This window comes from Lycium barbarum, chromosome 12, assembly GCF_019175385.1.
Source record: "Lycium barbarum isolate Lr01 chromosome 12, ASM1917538v2, whole genome shotgun sequence".
Lineage (NCBI taxonomy): Eukaryota > Viridiplantae > Streptophyta > Magnoliopsida > Solanales > Solanaceae > Lycium > Lycium barbarum.
Window position 1 is genome coordinate 77,637,350 of NC_083348.1, and position 18,458 is coordinate 77,655,807.

General features: G+C 33.5%; 2 protein-coding genes across 2 annotated transcripts; one reads left to right on the top strand and one right to left on the bottom strand.

Moving 5' to 3' along the window:
* Positions 1-1,029: 1,029 nt before the first annotated feature.
* On the bottom strand, positions 1,030-3,360 carry LOC132623675 (glucan endo-1,3-beta-glucosidase 14). The gene is made up of 3 exons (XM_060338467.1): positions 3,188-3,360; positions 1,931-2,988; positions 1,030-1,555 (listed from the first exon to the last, which is right to left on the bottom strand). The coding sequence occupies exons 1-3, from the start codon at positions 3,258-3,260 to the stop codon at positions 1,478-1,480; spliced, it is 1,209 nt and encodes a 402-aa protein (XP_060194450.1). The 5' UTR covers positions 3,261-3,360; the 3' UTR covers positions 1,030-1,477.
* A 6,687-nt stretch (positions 3,361-10,047) lies between these two features.
* LOC132624483 (uncharacterized) lies at positions 10,048-10,455 on the top strand. Its single transcript, XM_060339256.1, has one exon. It carries the CDS (start codon positions 10,048-10,050, stop codon positions 10,453-10,455), a length of 408 nt encoding a protein of 135 aa, XP_060195239.1.
* The last annotated feature ends 8,003 nt before the right edge of the window (positions 10,456-18,458 follow it).

Consider the following 18,458-nt stretch of genomic DNA (forward strand, 5'->3'; position numbering starts at 1 on the left):
AGCAAACAAATATACCTTCTGGCAACTAATGAAGGTCACGAATGTGAGTAAGTTTTGCTAGTTTGTGAAAATACACAAAAAAGTTCGAGTTTTTTGCTCATGAGAGATTTAAGCAATGTTTTATGTAGCTCATGAAACATTTTAATATTTCTATTTTATATTTTCAAGAGTACCAAAAAAACTTAATGATATTTGAACATGTAATCTACTTCTGTTTTTTCAGTTTTTGCTGAATACATTGCTTGAGACTAGTAATTGTATATGCCTAAGTTATTAGCATCCAAAAGAAACAGCAACACTTTTCCCAAAGTTGCGTGGGACTTCCGACTAATAAGAGAATGCATTGTCTATATGGCCTCTATTTTTTTTTTTTTTTTTTTTGCCCGTGAAGAATCACTTCAGAATTTTACCAATGTTTGTTATAGGTATTCCCTTTTTCAGCGAATGATCCATACAATGATTCTTATTTTTGGATTCCCTATATATATATATATATATATATATATATATATATATTTGTTTTCGGTTGGCTAAGAGATCTACTAGAGGTGGCTTCATGTGCAGCATGTTAGGTGATACCAAATGGATCCCAAAGTTTTGTGATTCTTTTACGTATAAAGAACATTGACATATAAAATTCATAAAGCCGTTTACTAATTTGTTTCATATCTCAACAGTGAAAAAGTCTAAAGCATGCTCCTTTAAGAAAAGGATGGCAGACATGCACTATGCTGACGGTTTATGCCCAGGGAATAAAGGTTGCCCTAGCTAGCAGATTATATATATCTAAAAATTTAAAAAGAAAAAAAGGTATCCTTTTTGCCCTTTTGTCGCGTTATATTTAATTTAAACTTTTGTATATCCAGAAAAGAAAGAAGGCTAGAAAGAACTTATCTCTCTTGTTTAACCTATAAGAATAGTTATGGAATCCACCTCCAAAGACGTAATCATTATTTCCAAACGATCTCTAGTTGTATGTTATTTCTGAACAATAAATATTATAGATACATATATTACAAATGTTTAAAAGATTGTAAGCCCTTTGCATTTCATATAGAATCCTCTGCACAATGGGATGTTCATAATTAACAAAATGAATTTTGTCAATACCCTAGCAAGGAATGAGCTAGTTAATCTTTCGGAACATCAATCTCTATATTACACAATAAATGACGTCGACTATACATACTTTTTCTATTAAACGAGAAACTAGATCCCTTAAAAAAAAAATATTACATGAAAGCTCATTGTGTCCATTCATAGTCTGTGGTAGTTGTCGTGAGCTCCATTCTTGATGCATGCATAGACGTCCAGTGGCTAACAAATGAATATTCCCAACAAATGAAAATAATTTTTTCCTTTGCTGTTGGAATTTGGACTTACTATTTGTATCCTTCTTTGTGATTCTACCAGCTTAAAGAGAAGACTTGCCGATGTATATATAGCCAAGTACTCCGCTTTAACCTTCATGTTATCTTCATCTCATTAAAAGCCAGCAAAAATATGCAAACATCATCATCCAGTTGGCCAAGCTTTGATATCCTACTTGTTTCACCTGTTTGAAAATAATATGTACAATAACAACACCACATTAATCCAAAAAAAAAAAAAACCATATATCAGTTAATTTACTGTATGACTATTTATATCAATTCACTTTAATCATTAAAACCCAAGAATTAATGGCGAACAACTTTTGTCACTAAATAGCAAGAATTTGTCGCCAATCCTATCAATTATCAAAAAATCCTGATAGCTACGAGTTATTTAGCGACAGACTTACTATGAATTTCGTAGTTAATCTTTTTTTTTTTTTTTTTTTTGTAGTGAATTATGTATGCTTAATTACATCTTACCCTTAGTTGAGTTTATTCCTAATTAGGCAAATAAGGAAAAAGTTTACAAAGTAATTAAAAGTCTATGTTTTTACCATAGGAGGGGCAGATGAAGCAAGGGAAATGGAAGCTGATGATGGCTCTGTAGTAGTAGAAGTAGTAGACAATAACCCCACATTATAAACCATGGTTCCATCAGGTTGAAACAAGCCATAATTCCTCTCTGAAGTTGGCCCTGGTTTCATGTCTTCATTAAACAAAGCAAACACATAAATATCTAATCTCACATTAGGTCTCAAAGGGGTCCCTTCATTAAGCAATTGCCTCCTAAAAATGTTCCTATTGTAAATTGCTGCATTTTGTAGTGTGGCACCAATTTCATTAGAGTCGCCTTTTGAAGGCCATCCAGTCTCAGAAATTTTAACTTCTAGCCCATTAAAACCCATTCTTGCAATTGCAGATATAGCCGCATCTACCTGTGCATACAACATGTTGTCGTAGTGTAGCTTGGTGTATGGATCAACCATCCCTTGATTGGAATTGAATAGCACGTAGTCTAAGGAAATTTTGGTGGGACTGTCTTTGTATGCAAAATAAGGATATGCATTGATCCAAAAGGGTGATCTTGTTGTGGATAAAAATTGCAAGAATTGTTGCATGATCCCATTAAGGTCAGTCCTAAAACTACCAGATGAAGGAGGGTAAGAATTGGCTAAAACTGCAAGTGAATTAGGGGAAGAGACTTGAATGGATTGACTAAGTCCTGTTTTAACAAGTGCTGCATGGAGGTTAACCATGGCTGGCACAAGATATGTCATTAAAGACGTGTCTCCGTCAGTGAAGATCTCGTTGCCCACTGCGATGCCTGTGATGTTTGTGGCCGGAAAATAGGGCCTAATGTGGCTAGTTACCCATTGAAGGGCTTGTTGTTGGTCACATAATGTAGCTAGCATTTGATTCTCCACTGTCACAATTAACTCTATGTTGGAGTTGGCAAATGTTGTCAACACTTGAGGGTTTGTGTCATAGATTCTTGTCTTTGTTATCTTGAGAGCACGCAAAAGTTGAAGGACTTTATCTGGTGGTGGTAAATTGTTTGCAACTTGACCATAATTAATCCCAAGTGATTCTACTCCTCCAATATTGTTCAAACCTGTTGCACATAATTCAGAATATTAATCTTAGTAATCATAATGGCATTTAAAAACAAAAATTCCACACTATTAAAGAACGCGAATCTCCGATGGATGTTGGCCCTCGAAATGATATCAGAGACGTTTATGAAGAGCCAATTTCTGACGGAGCAGTGTAATTTAAACCATCTTGGAAAGGAAAAAATGAAGGTACATTACCTAATAAAATTAGGAGAAAGAATGTTGAAAGAATTTGCCACAATGAAGTTCTTGATCTCAAAGGGGCATCCATGGATACAAGTAAAGTACTCTAACTTGAATAAACAAATATGGATTCTTGATTGATGTTTCTTAGAAGAGAAGAGAGAGAGAGAATTGAGAGGAGAGAAGAAAGAAGTGTGAAGGGAGGTATATATAGGCATCTATGTTTGACAATTCTTTTCTTTACTTGCATGAATTTATTTATGTTTTCTTAGTAGTAATATTTTTTGGAGGGAAAAAAATAAGTTGCTTTTGGCTTCTTATTAATTGTGGACAGGTTTTTGAATGACTTTGTCTCATCATCTTAATTTTCTTCACTCATAGGTTCTTTTGGGTAACCAGTACTTTCATATTTGTTGTCTTTTCAAAGAGGTCACCCTTTAGTCCACTTGACAAGTATACCCCTTTCTTCATCCAAAAGAAAACAGCTACATTGATAATTTGATTATTTTATTTGCCACCAAGTGAGAGGCAATCCCAAATGTTAGGGCTATTTTGGTTGTTTGTTTTAACTATTAAGGAAAAAGTTTGTTTGTCTAATCTCGATGAGGTGGAATCTAGAACTATGGCATATGGTTGGGTATTGAGTCAATTCTTCGAATAGTCGTTATGCAAATTATCTAATAAAATTATTTTTTCCCCATATGATTATTTAAGTTTATATATTTGTCTTACAAAATAATAAAGGCTAAAAGTTACTTTAAAATAAAAGAAAAAGAGTCAAGTAATCCCTTAAGTTTGAATTTTCAATTAGAGTAATCCTTGTTCTTTAACATAAAACATAACAACTTTTTAATAATATAAAATAATATACAATTTTAGTAAAACTCTAACTGTGATATTAAAAATAACGGAACGCACAAAAGGGTTTTCGTAAAGAGAAAAAACATAGAAACACATTGAAGGGTATCATCATAATAATATAAATTATTTGACATCACATAAATTGAGGAGATTCTACATAATCATTGTGTACTAAAAAAAAATTAAAGTTTTCAAATATTATTTTTGTCAATCTTGTAATTATTTGGGTAAAAATTATTTCCTCCCGCTAAAAATATTAAATATCGCTCCCAATTTCGAACAATAGTTGTTCCTCCCCTTTATCGCATATCTCTTTTTATTTTTAGACATTATGATTTGTTTCTTTTTTTAAAAAAAAAATCTATGTTATGAACTTACCTATAGGACGAACACAATCTAATTAACGAAGTAAGAAAGTGAAAAATAGTTGGATGACCATTATTGTTCGGTGTTAAAAAATAAGGGGTGTTTTAACTCAAAGTCTAAATTTAAGGGACTACCTTGGCCATTTTTCTTTTATTTTTAAAGTGACTTTTGGCTTGTTACTTTATAAGGCAAATGCATAAACTTAAATGACCATAGGAGGAACAAAAAATAGATACATGACTTTACTAAGTAATTTTCTTAAGTTGAGTGACCATATGACTCGTTGGGTATTCTGCATTTCCATAAAAGAGAGTTCCGACATTGAATTTAAATTTTATGCACAAATAATTTTTAAAAAAAATCATATATATAATTAGGTTATTTGTAGGTAAATATAGGTAAACTTAGCTAATTTGCTACTTGCATATTGAAAACTATTAATACTGTAAAATGGGTAATTAATTCGTATCCGGTATTTATATCAATTAAATGAATGTTACTTCCTCTGTCTCATATTACTTATGCACATTCCCATTTACAAGTCCCTTAAGAAATCGTAAATAAAAGTGTATTTTTAAAACATACTCTAATAAATTACACTCTACTCAACATTGGTTACTTTAAAAAACAATTATGGTACAGACAAAATAGAATTTTTTTAATTAATTCTATCTTGGTTCTGTAAATTGACAAGTAATATTTTGATATAGCTATTTTTAGTAATGTAGACAACTAATATGGGACGGAGGAAGTAGACACTTCTCTTTTATACATTTAGTGGTCGTTTGGTAGATAGTCAAAATTATCCGGGGATTGTAATCCCAGGACTAATTTCTTCTTTCTCTTCTTTCTGTTCTTCTTTGTTTCTTTTTTGTATCGGAATGCTCGCAAACTTGAGTGTTGACATTTCGCTCTTTCTTAGCTGTTCTTGTTCGATGATTATCTTGACCGTTGTTTTCGTTTTCTTTGTTGCCCCCTCTTTTGTTTTCGTTTAGCCCAAGAGTTGGGATTATTTTATCCCATCTTCTGAATGGGATAAAATAATCCCAGTATAAGTGGGATAAGATGGGATATCTCATCTTTTATCCCAGGATGCATTTTGTGCTTTGTTTGGTACAAGGTATAAATTTATCCTAAATTTATACCTTGTACCAAACATGGTGTAAAAAATTAGTGCTGGAATATCCCAACTTATACCATGCACCAAACGACCCCTTATTGTTTAATCATGATTAGCTGATGTATATTTTACTTGAATTATTGTTAAGATTTGGTGAAAAGAGCGGGTGCGGGTAATAAATATGGTGTTAAATATGTATATCTTCTTAAATCCTGAATTTGACAATTATAGACTTAGACGTCTCACCTTTTTTTTTTAAATTTCTTTTTCATTTTATTTTTCACTTTGACAACTCGAGATTTACCACAGGTCCACTTTTATCTTTTGTTACTTTTTTTCCACCTTTCTGAAGCCAACAATTGGGTGAAGATGGTCGACGCCTAACTTCCCTTTGAGAATACAACTACGAAGCCTAAAAAGGGACCTTTTCTCTCCCCCTTATTCTGTTCAATTTTAATCTTGTAATTTGTAAAGGTTCATGAAATTTTTTGATGTATAATAGATGTATAATATAGTTATAATTTTTTTTTTATTTTTACAATAACGATGTATATAACACTTAACATCCCATGTAATACGGTAAATTTTATATCTTTCTATAGCAGCTATTTATTCATTGTGCCCAAAATTAGTGGCGTTTGCACAATTTTTATTAGAAAACTTTTTCAAGATAAATACTTTTGACAAAGAGTATCTGTAACATTAATATGTGGTTGGATAGTTATAGTTTCCTTTGGGAAAAATATCGTTTTTCTGAATGTTACCAACATATTGCTTTATGCAAAGTACATTTCAACGAAAAGTAGTCGTTTGAAAATAAATATGAAGCTCTATTCCTAGAAAAACTTATCCAAGCAAGTTAAATTTTCTTAAAATGTCAAAATAAACATTCAGAAAAGGAGTCCTTCGAATAAATGTAGACTTTTCTTGACATGCTAGAAAATTTGAGTTAGACACCTTAATCATGTGCCAACATATATACTATATAGCAAGGCGGAAAGTAAAATACATAGCTTCAAATAAAATTGTTAATAGTTGCTTGACATGTATAGATACCTAGTGGATCCTTAGATAGTGTAGACAATTCCACAAATATATAAAATGGTTATCCAATATACTGATTAAAAGTATTTTCAATGTCTACCGTACTAGACTAACATGCTAAGTATTGTTATCATATTATATATTATTTGATTCACAAATGTTTTGACATAAAAGGTATAATCCGACAAATTCATTAACAAGATCAAAGAGAGAGTTTTTCCAAGTGCGCGAAGTAAAGGTGAAAGTGAAAGTGATCCTCCTGATTTGATCAACTCAACTTATATATTGGAGTCGGCATATTAATATTAACCACCTTAAAGTGAAATAAATGTATATTAAAATATTATTCGAATTAACATAAAAACTTTACGAGCTATAATAAATAAATTACCCGATTACACCCTCCACCACATACGGAATATTCATTGTAAATATCCCAACGTCGGAATGTGTAGTATGTACGTTGGAGCTTAAACATATTAATGTGTTTTATTAAGTTGATAAACGAGTCAAAAATAAAAAAAAAATTAGAAATATAAAACCATAAATGAGAGGGCACTATAGTCATAGTAGACCTTCTAAGAAGAATGAGTAAAAATGAAGTAACAATGTCAAATGTTTATCGTAGATGTTTCAGGGGGGTAACGTCCGATCCCTACATCACACACACACATATATATATAAGATTCAAAGATATTTGGTATACAGTCAAACCTCTCTATAATAGCCCTTTTTTTTTTTAGATTTTTTGACTGCTATAACGACTGACTGTTATACATCTGTAACAACACTTGATATTTACACATTTAAAGCTTATTTAGTTGTTATAAATAAACACATGATGCATAAAATCTAATTTTTAAATTTTTTTAATGTTATAACAAATGATAAATTAAATTATTTAAATTCCAAATCTCAAAAACAATGAATACTTCACTAACTAAATATTAAAGAAAGTTAGTACAATTTCAATAAATTCATAACTAAATACACAAAGATTTAAGCTCTGAGGCACAGTACACTTCAAATCTACTTGAAAATTAAACTTTATAGGATTGATGGAAGAAATAAATATAGTTTTTTTTTTTAAATCAAAATATTTGGTCAAAATCACTAGACATATTATTAGTAATCTTAGAGATTCTATTTCTATAAAGATGGTTAGTTATTATGTTACCAAAAAAGAAGATAGATGCATGTTATAGAGGAGTAATTTTATAAAGATAATTGTTGCTATTATAGGTAAACAATTGTTATAAGGTAAAATATTAACATAAAAAATGGGTTTCGTGAATTGTTGCTGTTATAGGTAAACAATTGTTATAAGGTAAAATATTAACATAAAAAAGGGGTTTCGTGAAAAACTGAGCTTTTATAACAAGCTATATATATCTTAAGTGTAAGATCACAAGATTCAGATTTAAACATCGTGTCTGGTCAAACTAAATAGGCATTTGGTCATAGGATTTGACACTCCAATTTCAAGTTTTGATTTGATATCAGTGTTAGTTTGTGAAATCTGCACAAAACTTCAATTTCAATTTCAAATCCCAAATTCTCTAAAAAGTAGAATTTCAAATTTCAAGTTGTGATTTCAATTTTTTAAAATTTTAAACTTGACTCATAAGTTTATATTAGTAAAAAAAGACACATCATTTTAAATTTTACAAAAAAAAAAAAAAAAAACCAGGCTCGACATGAAGAAATTGTCCATACCAAGTTGAAGGACTATATTAAAGAATAACTAGTTACTACTATTGATGATTTTCCCGGACTAATAGACCTTTATAAAAATATGTGTATTTGAAAGTTTGTAGCATGTAATTGCAAGCATTTATTTATAAAAGGAACATGGAGATATGCTCTCTATTAATACGACACTTTAGGATATTTCGATACCTTGTTTATAAACTATAATTTGCTCATTAGATAAGATATAAGAGTTGGGGAAGTTCTGATAGTTCCACAAATTGTGGGGATTTCTTGTTTATAAGAAAAAATACAACATAAGAAATTCAAATTGCATGTCCAAATAAAATTTCAACTTCAAATTAACTTGATTTCATGCAAATCATAATTTGAAATTATGTCCAAACGGGCCCTAAGACACATAACTTAAAGCGTAGGGAGTATATATTATTCTTTAATTAGGAAATTGTTGATAAAGAACATTATCATGTACATATATTGTTTTCATGTTGTTCCTAGAAAATGAAAACTATTAGTGTATATTTCTAAGTTATCATGTTGAAAATAAAAAGAATTGTTGGTCATATATATGCTTCGTGTCTTGAGGCAAAGGCCCCAAGATCCCATCCCGTGAAACATACCATCGGTTTGTTTTTAAGTTTATATATTCGTCTGTATTTTCTTTTGGCATGATGGAAATTTCTGTTACAATGCTTTTTACCTTTTTATTTTTATTTTCTGACATTGCGTCCCAATTGTCTGTAAATTTTTTGAGCTAAGAAGTTCAAATTGAACTCCCAGGAATCCAGGAATTTAACGGAAAGTCTTCTCAAAACCTAATTTTAGCAACTTAATTACAAAATCATTTCACTCGATATGAACAAACATAGATATTAAAAGCATGTCTTATGGGAAAATGAAAGTATAAGCAAATGAAAGTATATATATTTTATTTAATATATATATATATATATATATATATATATATATATATATATATATATATATATATATATATATATATAGTGATGCCAGTTGACATAAAGATCAAGATGACAATCATAATAATTAACGAGTTTAAGTTATATAATTAAATCGCATGTATAAGAATATTTTTGTGCTATAAGATCATTTAAAGAATATCTACATGTAATCCTCCTTAAAGAAGTGATTTATAATCTTAAAAATAAGACAGGTTATCTACTACAGGAGGTAACGATAACCTGATATATGTTTAAAAAAAATTACACTAACTGTTAGATTATGTAAATATTTAGTCAAAAATATTTTGTAATCTTCTATTTTTAGGATAGCATATGTTAGAATCAATTAGTTAAATTAGTTCCTAATTTTTAGCCTACAATTATGTTGTAAATGATGTATATTAACCTATGGAATGAATGAGAATAATCACGGCAAATATTCTCTTACATGGTATCAGACTAGGTCTCTACAACCCTAGCAGCCGCCTACCTTCTTCGTTCCTTCCTTCTTCTCATCTCCATGGCTGACACGTCCAAGTTGCATCCTGCAACTACAGTCACCAATATCAAATCGTGCATTCCTATTGTTCTTGACTATGAAGGAAGCCAATACAATAACTGGGATACCCTCTTCAAGCTCCATTGCCGAGCAAACTTGGTAATTGATCAAATATTACCTCCTGCCTCCTCCACCGTCCCATCCCCAACAACCGCAGCCGAAAAAATTGCTGCAAAGACTCTATGGGAACGGCTAGATGACATCGTACGGCAATGGATATATGGTACGATGCCAAATTCGGATATATGGTACGATGCCAAAATCGGCTAGGGCTCTTGCTCTTGCTCTTGATGCCAAATTCACAAACACCAAATTGGTGGATTTCCCGAACGTGAAAGCATACTGTACCAGGCTCAAGGTTCTTGCAGACAACCTCGCCAACGTCGGCCACAAAGTCTCCGACGAACGTCTTATGCTCCGTCTTTTGCGTGGGTTATCGGAAGAATATAAGACTTTTCGAACAACGGTGCAGCACCGTACTCCTCTCCCATCCTTTGACGTTGTGCGGTTGATGCTCGAACTTAAGGAAGACAGCAATGGTGAGGACGCCATTCACGAATCAGGTTCGAATGCTGCTCTCGTTTCCTACAATATTAATTCTCATAATTTCTCTGTTAATGGGCAGCCCAACAATTCTGAAAATACCTCCAATAATCGATAAAATTCCCACAATAGTGGAAAGAAGAACAACCGCGGTCGTGGTAGCGGGAACCGCAACAACAACCGTGGTGGGAATGGCCAGAACAGCGGCGGGGGCAACCGAAACAACCACCAGACCAGCCTGCCCGCCGCGTCGCAGCACCAAGGAGCTCCTGCCCAGCCTTGGTTTTCCCCTCTTTGGACTTCTTGGGGGCCACAGCCGTGGGCCACTCCACCGTGTCCCTACCCCACCACAGGGTGGCAGCAGCCTCGCGGGTGGCAGCAGTCACGCCCAGCCCAGTCGCAGCAGGGCATTCTCGGTGCTCGCCCTCCCCAGTCATTCTATTCGGCAGCCCCTCTACCACAGCATGGTGGGTATGTGCCCACGGATATTGATCAGGCTATGCATACAATGTCCTTGAATCCGCCCGATGACAACAATTGGTACATGGACACTGGAGCCACATCTCACATGACCAACTCCCAAGGTACTCTCTCATCTTACTATCAATTGAGCAAAAACAATGGCATTGTTGTTGGTAATGGTAACATGATTCCGATTCATGGTTGTGGTCATACTTCCCTTCAAGTCAATCCCTCCCTAAACCTGAAAAATGTTTTACATGCACCTAAACTCATCAAAAACCTTATTTCCGTTCGTAAATTTACTATCGATAATATGGTTTCTGTTGAATTTGATCCTTTTGGTTTTTCTGTGAAGGATTTATGGACGGGGAGAAAACTCATGAGATGTGAGAGTTCGGGTGATCTTTATCCATCCTCCAAAAATTATCGAGCCATTTCGTCTTCCGTACCATCTGCTTTTACCATCATCTCTCCTCATATTTAGCACTCCCGTTTGGGTCATCCGGGGGATGTAACTCTTAGTTCTTTACGTAGTACTAATTTGATTGAATGTAATAAGGCTCGAAACAATGTTTGTCATTCTTGTCCTTTGGGGAAATTGATTAAAATGCCTTTTTATGACTCTCTTTCAACTACTACTATGCCCTTTGACATTGTTCACAGTGATTTATGGACTTCACCTGTTCTTAGCTCCTCCGGTCACAGATTTTATGTTTTATTTCTTGACAATTATACTAATTTTCTTTGGATTTTTCCCATCAAAACAAAGTCCCAAGTTTATGGTATCTTCTTGTCTTTCCGGATTTTCATTCTCACTCAATTTGAAAAAGAAATCAAAACATTTCAATGTGACAACGGGCGTGAATTTGATAATGGTCCTTTTCATAAATTTTGTGAACAAAACGGGATGCTTTTTTGATTTTCTTGTCTGCACACCTCACCCCAAAATGGTAAGGCAGAACGGAAAATTAAATCCATAAACAATATTGTTCATACACTCCTTGCCCATGAATCTATGCCCCTCTCCTATTGGCATCACGCTTTGGCCATGGCAATGTACCTACACAATATTCTCCCTTCTAAAATCTTAGTATATAAGACACCCACTCAGATTCTTTATCAAAAGAATCCATCATACTCTCATCTCCGAGTTTTTGGTTGTCTATGCTTTCCTCTCTTCCCTTCCACACAAATTCATAAGCTACAATCTAGGTCCACTCCGTGTGTTTTCCTAGGGTATCTTTCCAATCATCGGGGGTACAAATGCTATGATTTATCGAGCTGAAAAATAATCATAGCCCGACATGTGTGGTTTGATGAAAACTCTTTTCCATTTTCAAAAATAAATAATCCAACTCCTACCTCATATGAGTTTTCGGGTGATGATAATTCCTAATTAAGAATACATTTGTTGCATGACCAGGCCAATGCTCCACAAATGCAGCCATTATGGCCCGCTCCCCCTCCTGCAACCCAACACCCGAACCCACCCATTTCCTCTCCTCCCTTGTCGCTTTTCCAGCAGGTCGCTTCCACCACCTTAGCTGCCCAACAACTTCTTCCCTCTCTTGGCGTGGCCCCACTCTCTCCTACCAGCAGTCCCGTCCCTGCCAGCCCCATCTCACCTACATTGCCACCAGTTACTCGCATGACTACACGTAGTCAACATGGGATATTTAAGCCGAATTTGAAATACAAAAATCAAGCCTTAAGTGCCACCACCACCTCCATCTCTCCTATTCCCCGAAATCCAGTTGGTGCATTTAATGACCCGAATTGGAAAAATTCTATGCAGGATGAATATAATGCTCTTATTGTTAGAAAGACTTGGGAGTTGGTCCCTCGTCCTTCAAATGCTAATATTATTCAGTCTTTGTGGATTTTTCGGCATAAAAAGAAATCTGATGGTTCTTTTGAGAGGCATAAAGCCCATCTTGTAGGTGATGGCAGGTCTCAGCGGGAAGGTGTTGATTGTGACGAGACTTTCAGTCCGGTTGTCAAACCGGCAACTATCAGTGTGGTTCTTACTATTGCTTTATCTCACTCTTGGCCCATTCACCAACTTGATGTAAAGAATGCTTTCTTACATGGCAACTTGAATGAGACCGTCTTTATGTATCAGCCTTTGGGATTCCGGGACCCGGCTCGTCCTGATCATGTTTGTCTATTGTGTAAGTCTCTTTATGGCTTGAAACAGGCACCACGGGCATGGTATCAGCGTTTTGCTGAATATGTGGCAACCATTGGTTTCTCGCATAACACATCTGACAACTCTCTCTTCACTTACTGTCGTGGAAAAGATACTGCTTACATTTTGTTATATGTGGATGATATTATTCTAACTGCATCTTCAGATTCTCTCAGACTCGGTATTATGTCCAAGTTAGTTACGGAATTTGCAATGAAAGATTTGGGTCCGTTGAGCTATTTTTTGGGGATTGCCGTCTCCTGGGACAAAAATAGCCTATTCATGTCTCAGAGTTCTTATGCAGAGGACATTCTTGATAGGGTAGGCATGTCACAATGTAAGCCTTGCCCCACACCAGTTGATACAAAGGGCAAACTCAACGCCACTTCGAGCGCCCCATATGAAGATCCTACGAAGTATCGTCGTCTGGCAGGTGCCTTGCAATACTTGACATTTACTCGACTAGACATATCGTACGCAGTACAACAAGTATGCTTGTTTATGCATGATCCTAAAGTCGAGCATATGGAAGCATTAAAACGCATTTTGCGTTACATTCGAGGTACGATTGAATTTGGTACACATTTATACAAAACCTCTCTACAGTCACTACTATCATATACAGATGCTGATTGGGGAGGATGTCCAGACACTCGACGCTCCACATTGGGTTATTGTGTGTATTTTGGGGACAACTTGATTTCTTGGTCTTCAAAGCGCCAACCTACTCTATCTAAGTCTAGTGCTGAAGCTGAGTATAGAGGGGTTGCTAATGTTGTCTCTGAATCTTGTTGGATTCGTAATCTGTTGCTTGAACTCAATTGCCCTATTCGTAAAGCAACTTTGGTCTATTGTGACAATGTGAGTGCCATTTATTTATCTGGAATTCTGGTACAACATCAACGTACCAAGCATATTGAAATGGACATTCATTTTGTTCGCGAAAAGGTTAGACGTGGAGAGGTTCGTGTCCTACATGTTCCTTCCCGTTATCAGCTTGCCGACATTTTCACCAAAGGTCTTCCGCGCGTACTATTTGATGATTTTCGAGACAGTCTAACCGTTCGTAAACCTACCGCTTCGACTGCGGGGGTGTGTTAGATTATGTAAATATTTAATATTTTGTAATCTTCTATTTTAGGATAGCATATGTTAGAATCAATTAGTCAAATTAGTTCCTAATTTATAGCCTACAATTATGTTATAAAGGATGTATATTAACCTATGGAATGAATGAGAATAATCACGGCAAATATTCTCTTACACTAACAATGCATATAATTTAATCTCTCAATTAACTAGCATATTTTTCTATAGCAAGCACAACAAGAGCCTATGAGATTGGAATGATAATAAAAGATTTATCTCAGAAGATAATTCATAAAGTGTTAAATTATGGTTTTATCTCACAATAAAGCTATGAGAAAACTTTTTGACAAAGATGAGAATTAAGGTGTGCGTATTTGTTAACTTTTTTTGCCTTTGGGTGGAACATTCAAAGTTTGGCTACGTTTATTATTTTATTTCTGTTTTGGCAGACCATTTGAAAAGAAAAAAGTTGGTTCGATAAGTGGATAAGGTGTCAAATACGTGGGAATGATGAGACTTAGAACGTTCTTATCTTAAATCTAAGTTTTTTATTTAGCATTTTTATGTTTCAAAATAGAAAAAAAGAAAAACAGAATTTGGCTTCTTATCGAGACCTGAAGTTGCAACAGTACTGAGATATTGAATATGAAATTCAGATGCAACAATATGAACATTTTTATTACGTACACTCCAAATGGATCTTTTTATAAGACATTAAGATTTCTTTTTGTCCAAAGAAAAACTCATTCTAATATTCAGCAATATATTTATTCATATCTGAATAATGATGACGCAATAAAATTACAAAATCACATTTTAAACCTGATCTTGCTGACTGTTTTAGGGCCCAGATGACAGAGAAACTTTTTCTTGGGTGCTAATTATCTAATTAAGAATAGTAAAAGATGTATAAATTAGACCAACATGACTGTTGCACTGGCAAATTAACTTTTTGCTTAGCCACTCGGTTTGTCAAAGAATTCAAATTAACTTTTTGCTTAGCCACTCGGTTTGTCAAAAAATGACTACAACAATAAAAGTAAACGTTGTTAACTTTAATACTCGTACTACTAAGTAGATGTTTAGTTAGAACGCATTTCCTTGAAAATTAAACCACGAAGACTTTTGGTGAATTTTTTTGCAGGAACACGACACATTCTTTGGTATGTAATTAATTATTGTTCTTAAGGAATTACGCCACAATTTTTTTGTTTATCTAGTACTATATACAAAGCTAATTTGGTGGCTTAATTAAAGTAGCCAATAAGCTAATTGAAAGTTCGTGATAATATTTGGTGGTGTAAAGTAGCCATTATGGATGTTTGTTCAACCTTTGTGATACAGACATGAACTGAAAATGCAGTAGACGAAAGATTGAAAACCTTTAAGGCGACATATACATAAGTTGGAGAAAAAGGGTGATCAACCATACACTTTTCACAGTCATCAAATTAAAACAGATGATGAGAATTGTATTCTAATTGCGGCATTAATTGTATGGTATATATTAATTCTAAGAATATATCGAGTGCACTGGATGATGAGAATTGTATTCTAATTGCGGCATTAACTGTATGGTATATATTAATTCTGAGAAAATGATAAAAATGGTCCATTAATTATGTTTGAGGTAGGTTTAAAATAGTCCCTTAAGTATGCATTAAACAATTTTGATCATTTATATTTGTCAAAAGCTAACACTTTTAGTCTTCTTGAATATTTATTGCGGTTAGATTTGACAGAAACAATGAGAAAAAATAATAATTAGTGGGAACTCATGTTTAGAGGTAAAATTTTTGTAGTTTTTGTTATTTTGATTTATTTCTATAACCAACTTTTTGAGGTGTAATTTCTGTTATTTCTTAAGAGTATATCTTAATTAGTGAATTTGTCCGCGCTTCGCACAGTGTGAGTGCTCATTTTATATATTGTTAGTATTTAAAAAGTCAACATATTCTTACTGCTATTGTTCTTTTAAGCATTCTTTAAATAATATAAACTATAAAGAATATTGCTAATTGTTATAGTTTTCATGCCTCTCCTAAAAAAAGAAAAAAGAGAGAGAAAGAGATCAATAACCAAATCTATGTTTAATAAAATTTTAATATGTAAGCTCATATAAAATCTGGCTTGCAATAATATTAGAATTCAATCTTGTAGGAGAAGGAAAAAAATGTTGCAAGTACTTGGATGAGTCAAACGCTAAATAAAAATAATTGAGGGTAGCGATTTATCAAGCTCTCCTTTCATGTTAAAGCTTCAATTGCTAAATGATGTGCTCTTCAAGTTCATTATCATCCTTCCTCTAAAGGTTGTGTAATTGCAGCATAATACAAGAAAAGATAAATAAATAAAATAATTATATGCTTGCATCTTTTTTTGTTAACCATCTATATCCGGTAAGAACGAAAAATGAACTACAAAATAAATATATCTGCACCTTTTGGCCGTTCCTCTCTTCTTCACCTTGTTATTATTTTTCATGTTTATATCCGCAGTTAACAAATTAACTGTTAATTTCAATTCTTATTGATGTGACACATTTTGTTATATCACAAAACTCTCTCTTATTCTTTTTCTTTAGGTTTTCTTTAATTCCTTGAAAGTGCTAAATGTTGTATGTGCAATCTTATTTTTGGAATCAAATAATCATATCTATGTAATATTTGTATCAATAGACTACACACAAGAATTAAAACGATCTTGATCATCATGAAGTTCTTGTGCTCTTACAAGTTTCAAAATTATTTATTATGAAAATGAATTATAAAAAGTGAATTACTTCTTACTTCTTAGCAAAGAAGCAAACTTTGATGAGGGAGGAAGGACTTTCGAGCCTCAACACATGTTATTGACTCGTTTTATATTTTTCGCCCTCCAACAATGTACAAACTATTGCTAAAGTACAAAATAATGGAATTATGATGCAACAAAAAGATGCTCAACAGTGTGTCCAAAAATTAGTCTGAATTAGGGGTGAGCGTTTGGTTTTTCGGTTCGGTTTTATCAAACTTCGGTTTGGCTATTTCGGGTTCGGTTTTTTGAAGGTGGACACCGAATACCGAACCAAACTAGTTTGGTTCGGTTCTTTCGGTTTCGGTTTTTTAAAGTTCGGTTCGATTCGGTTTCGGTTTTTTCAATTCGGTTTTGTTTGATATGATATTAGAAGCGATTCCCTTGACACTAACTCATATTCTCAAAAGCAATAAAACATAAAACTGATAAATTGAAATCAAAATCAAACAAACAGGATATACAAGAATAGAAAACTATAACCATGATATAGGATTACTAGGTGTTATATACATACCGTAAGAATAATTAAGAAAACACATAAAGGACATACATTAATCCTAAAGACACATCCTAGTTGTCTTCCTTAACATATTTGATTTTCTCCACTGAAGTAGAAAATTAGGGATACAAATGCAAAAGAGGGCTTGTTACAATTGGGGTTTTTTGGCTTTAAACTTAATGGGCCTGGACTATTTTATTTTTTTGGGTAATGTATTAAATTTAGGTGTGTGTTCAGTTTTTCGGTTCGGTTTTATCAAACTTCGGTTCGGCTATTTCGGTTTCGGTTTTTTGAAGGTGGACACCAAACACTGAACCAAACTAGTTCGGTTCGGTTCGGTTTGTTGAAGTTTCGGTTCGATTTGTTGAAGTTTCGGTTCGGTTCGGTTCGATTCGATTTTTTGATTTTCGGTATTTATGCCCAGCCCTAGTCTGAATCTCCAATAACAAATAAAAATAAAACTTGCCCAAAAAAATAAAATAAAAAAAGCCCGGAGATAGCTATTTGTTTGAGCTTCTTCAATAAAATGAATCCATCTCAGTCCTGCAATTTTCTGTGCAAGTTAAGAAATATCCTACAAGAAAAAGAAGACAAAAAGAAAATAAAAGCATAAAAGAACAAGGAAAGAAGAAAGAGAGACATGAAATTGGTCAATTATTTTTAACTTCACTATGGAATAGGCATGAAACCAAGAACACAAAGCGTGTTTTGAAATGAAATTTGTGGAAAATTACCATTGGTTTTTCCATAACGGGCAAGAAAATAGAGAAAACACACAGACCCTTTGTTGCTGCCGTTGCCTTGCTTCTTTCTTTTCAATGTACAATCCGTACAAATTAATAGCCTCAAAGAAGAGGAAAGGAGGTAACATTTTTTTTTTTTCAATTAAGGTAATTTAATGTGAATTATGGATATTATTAATTAACTAATTAAGAGCAGAAGTTATGGATGAAGAGGTGTGAATTATGGAGATGAATTTTTAAAATAAAATAATTAAAAATTTAAGAAAAAAACAAAAAAAGGAGAAAAAAATAAAAAGGATCTTTGGACAAAGAGAGGTGCATCACTCTTCTTTTTACCTATCTTT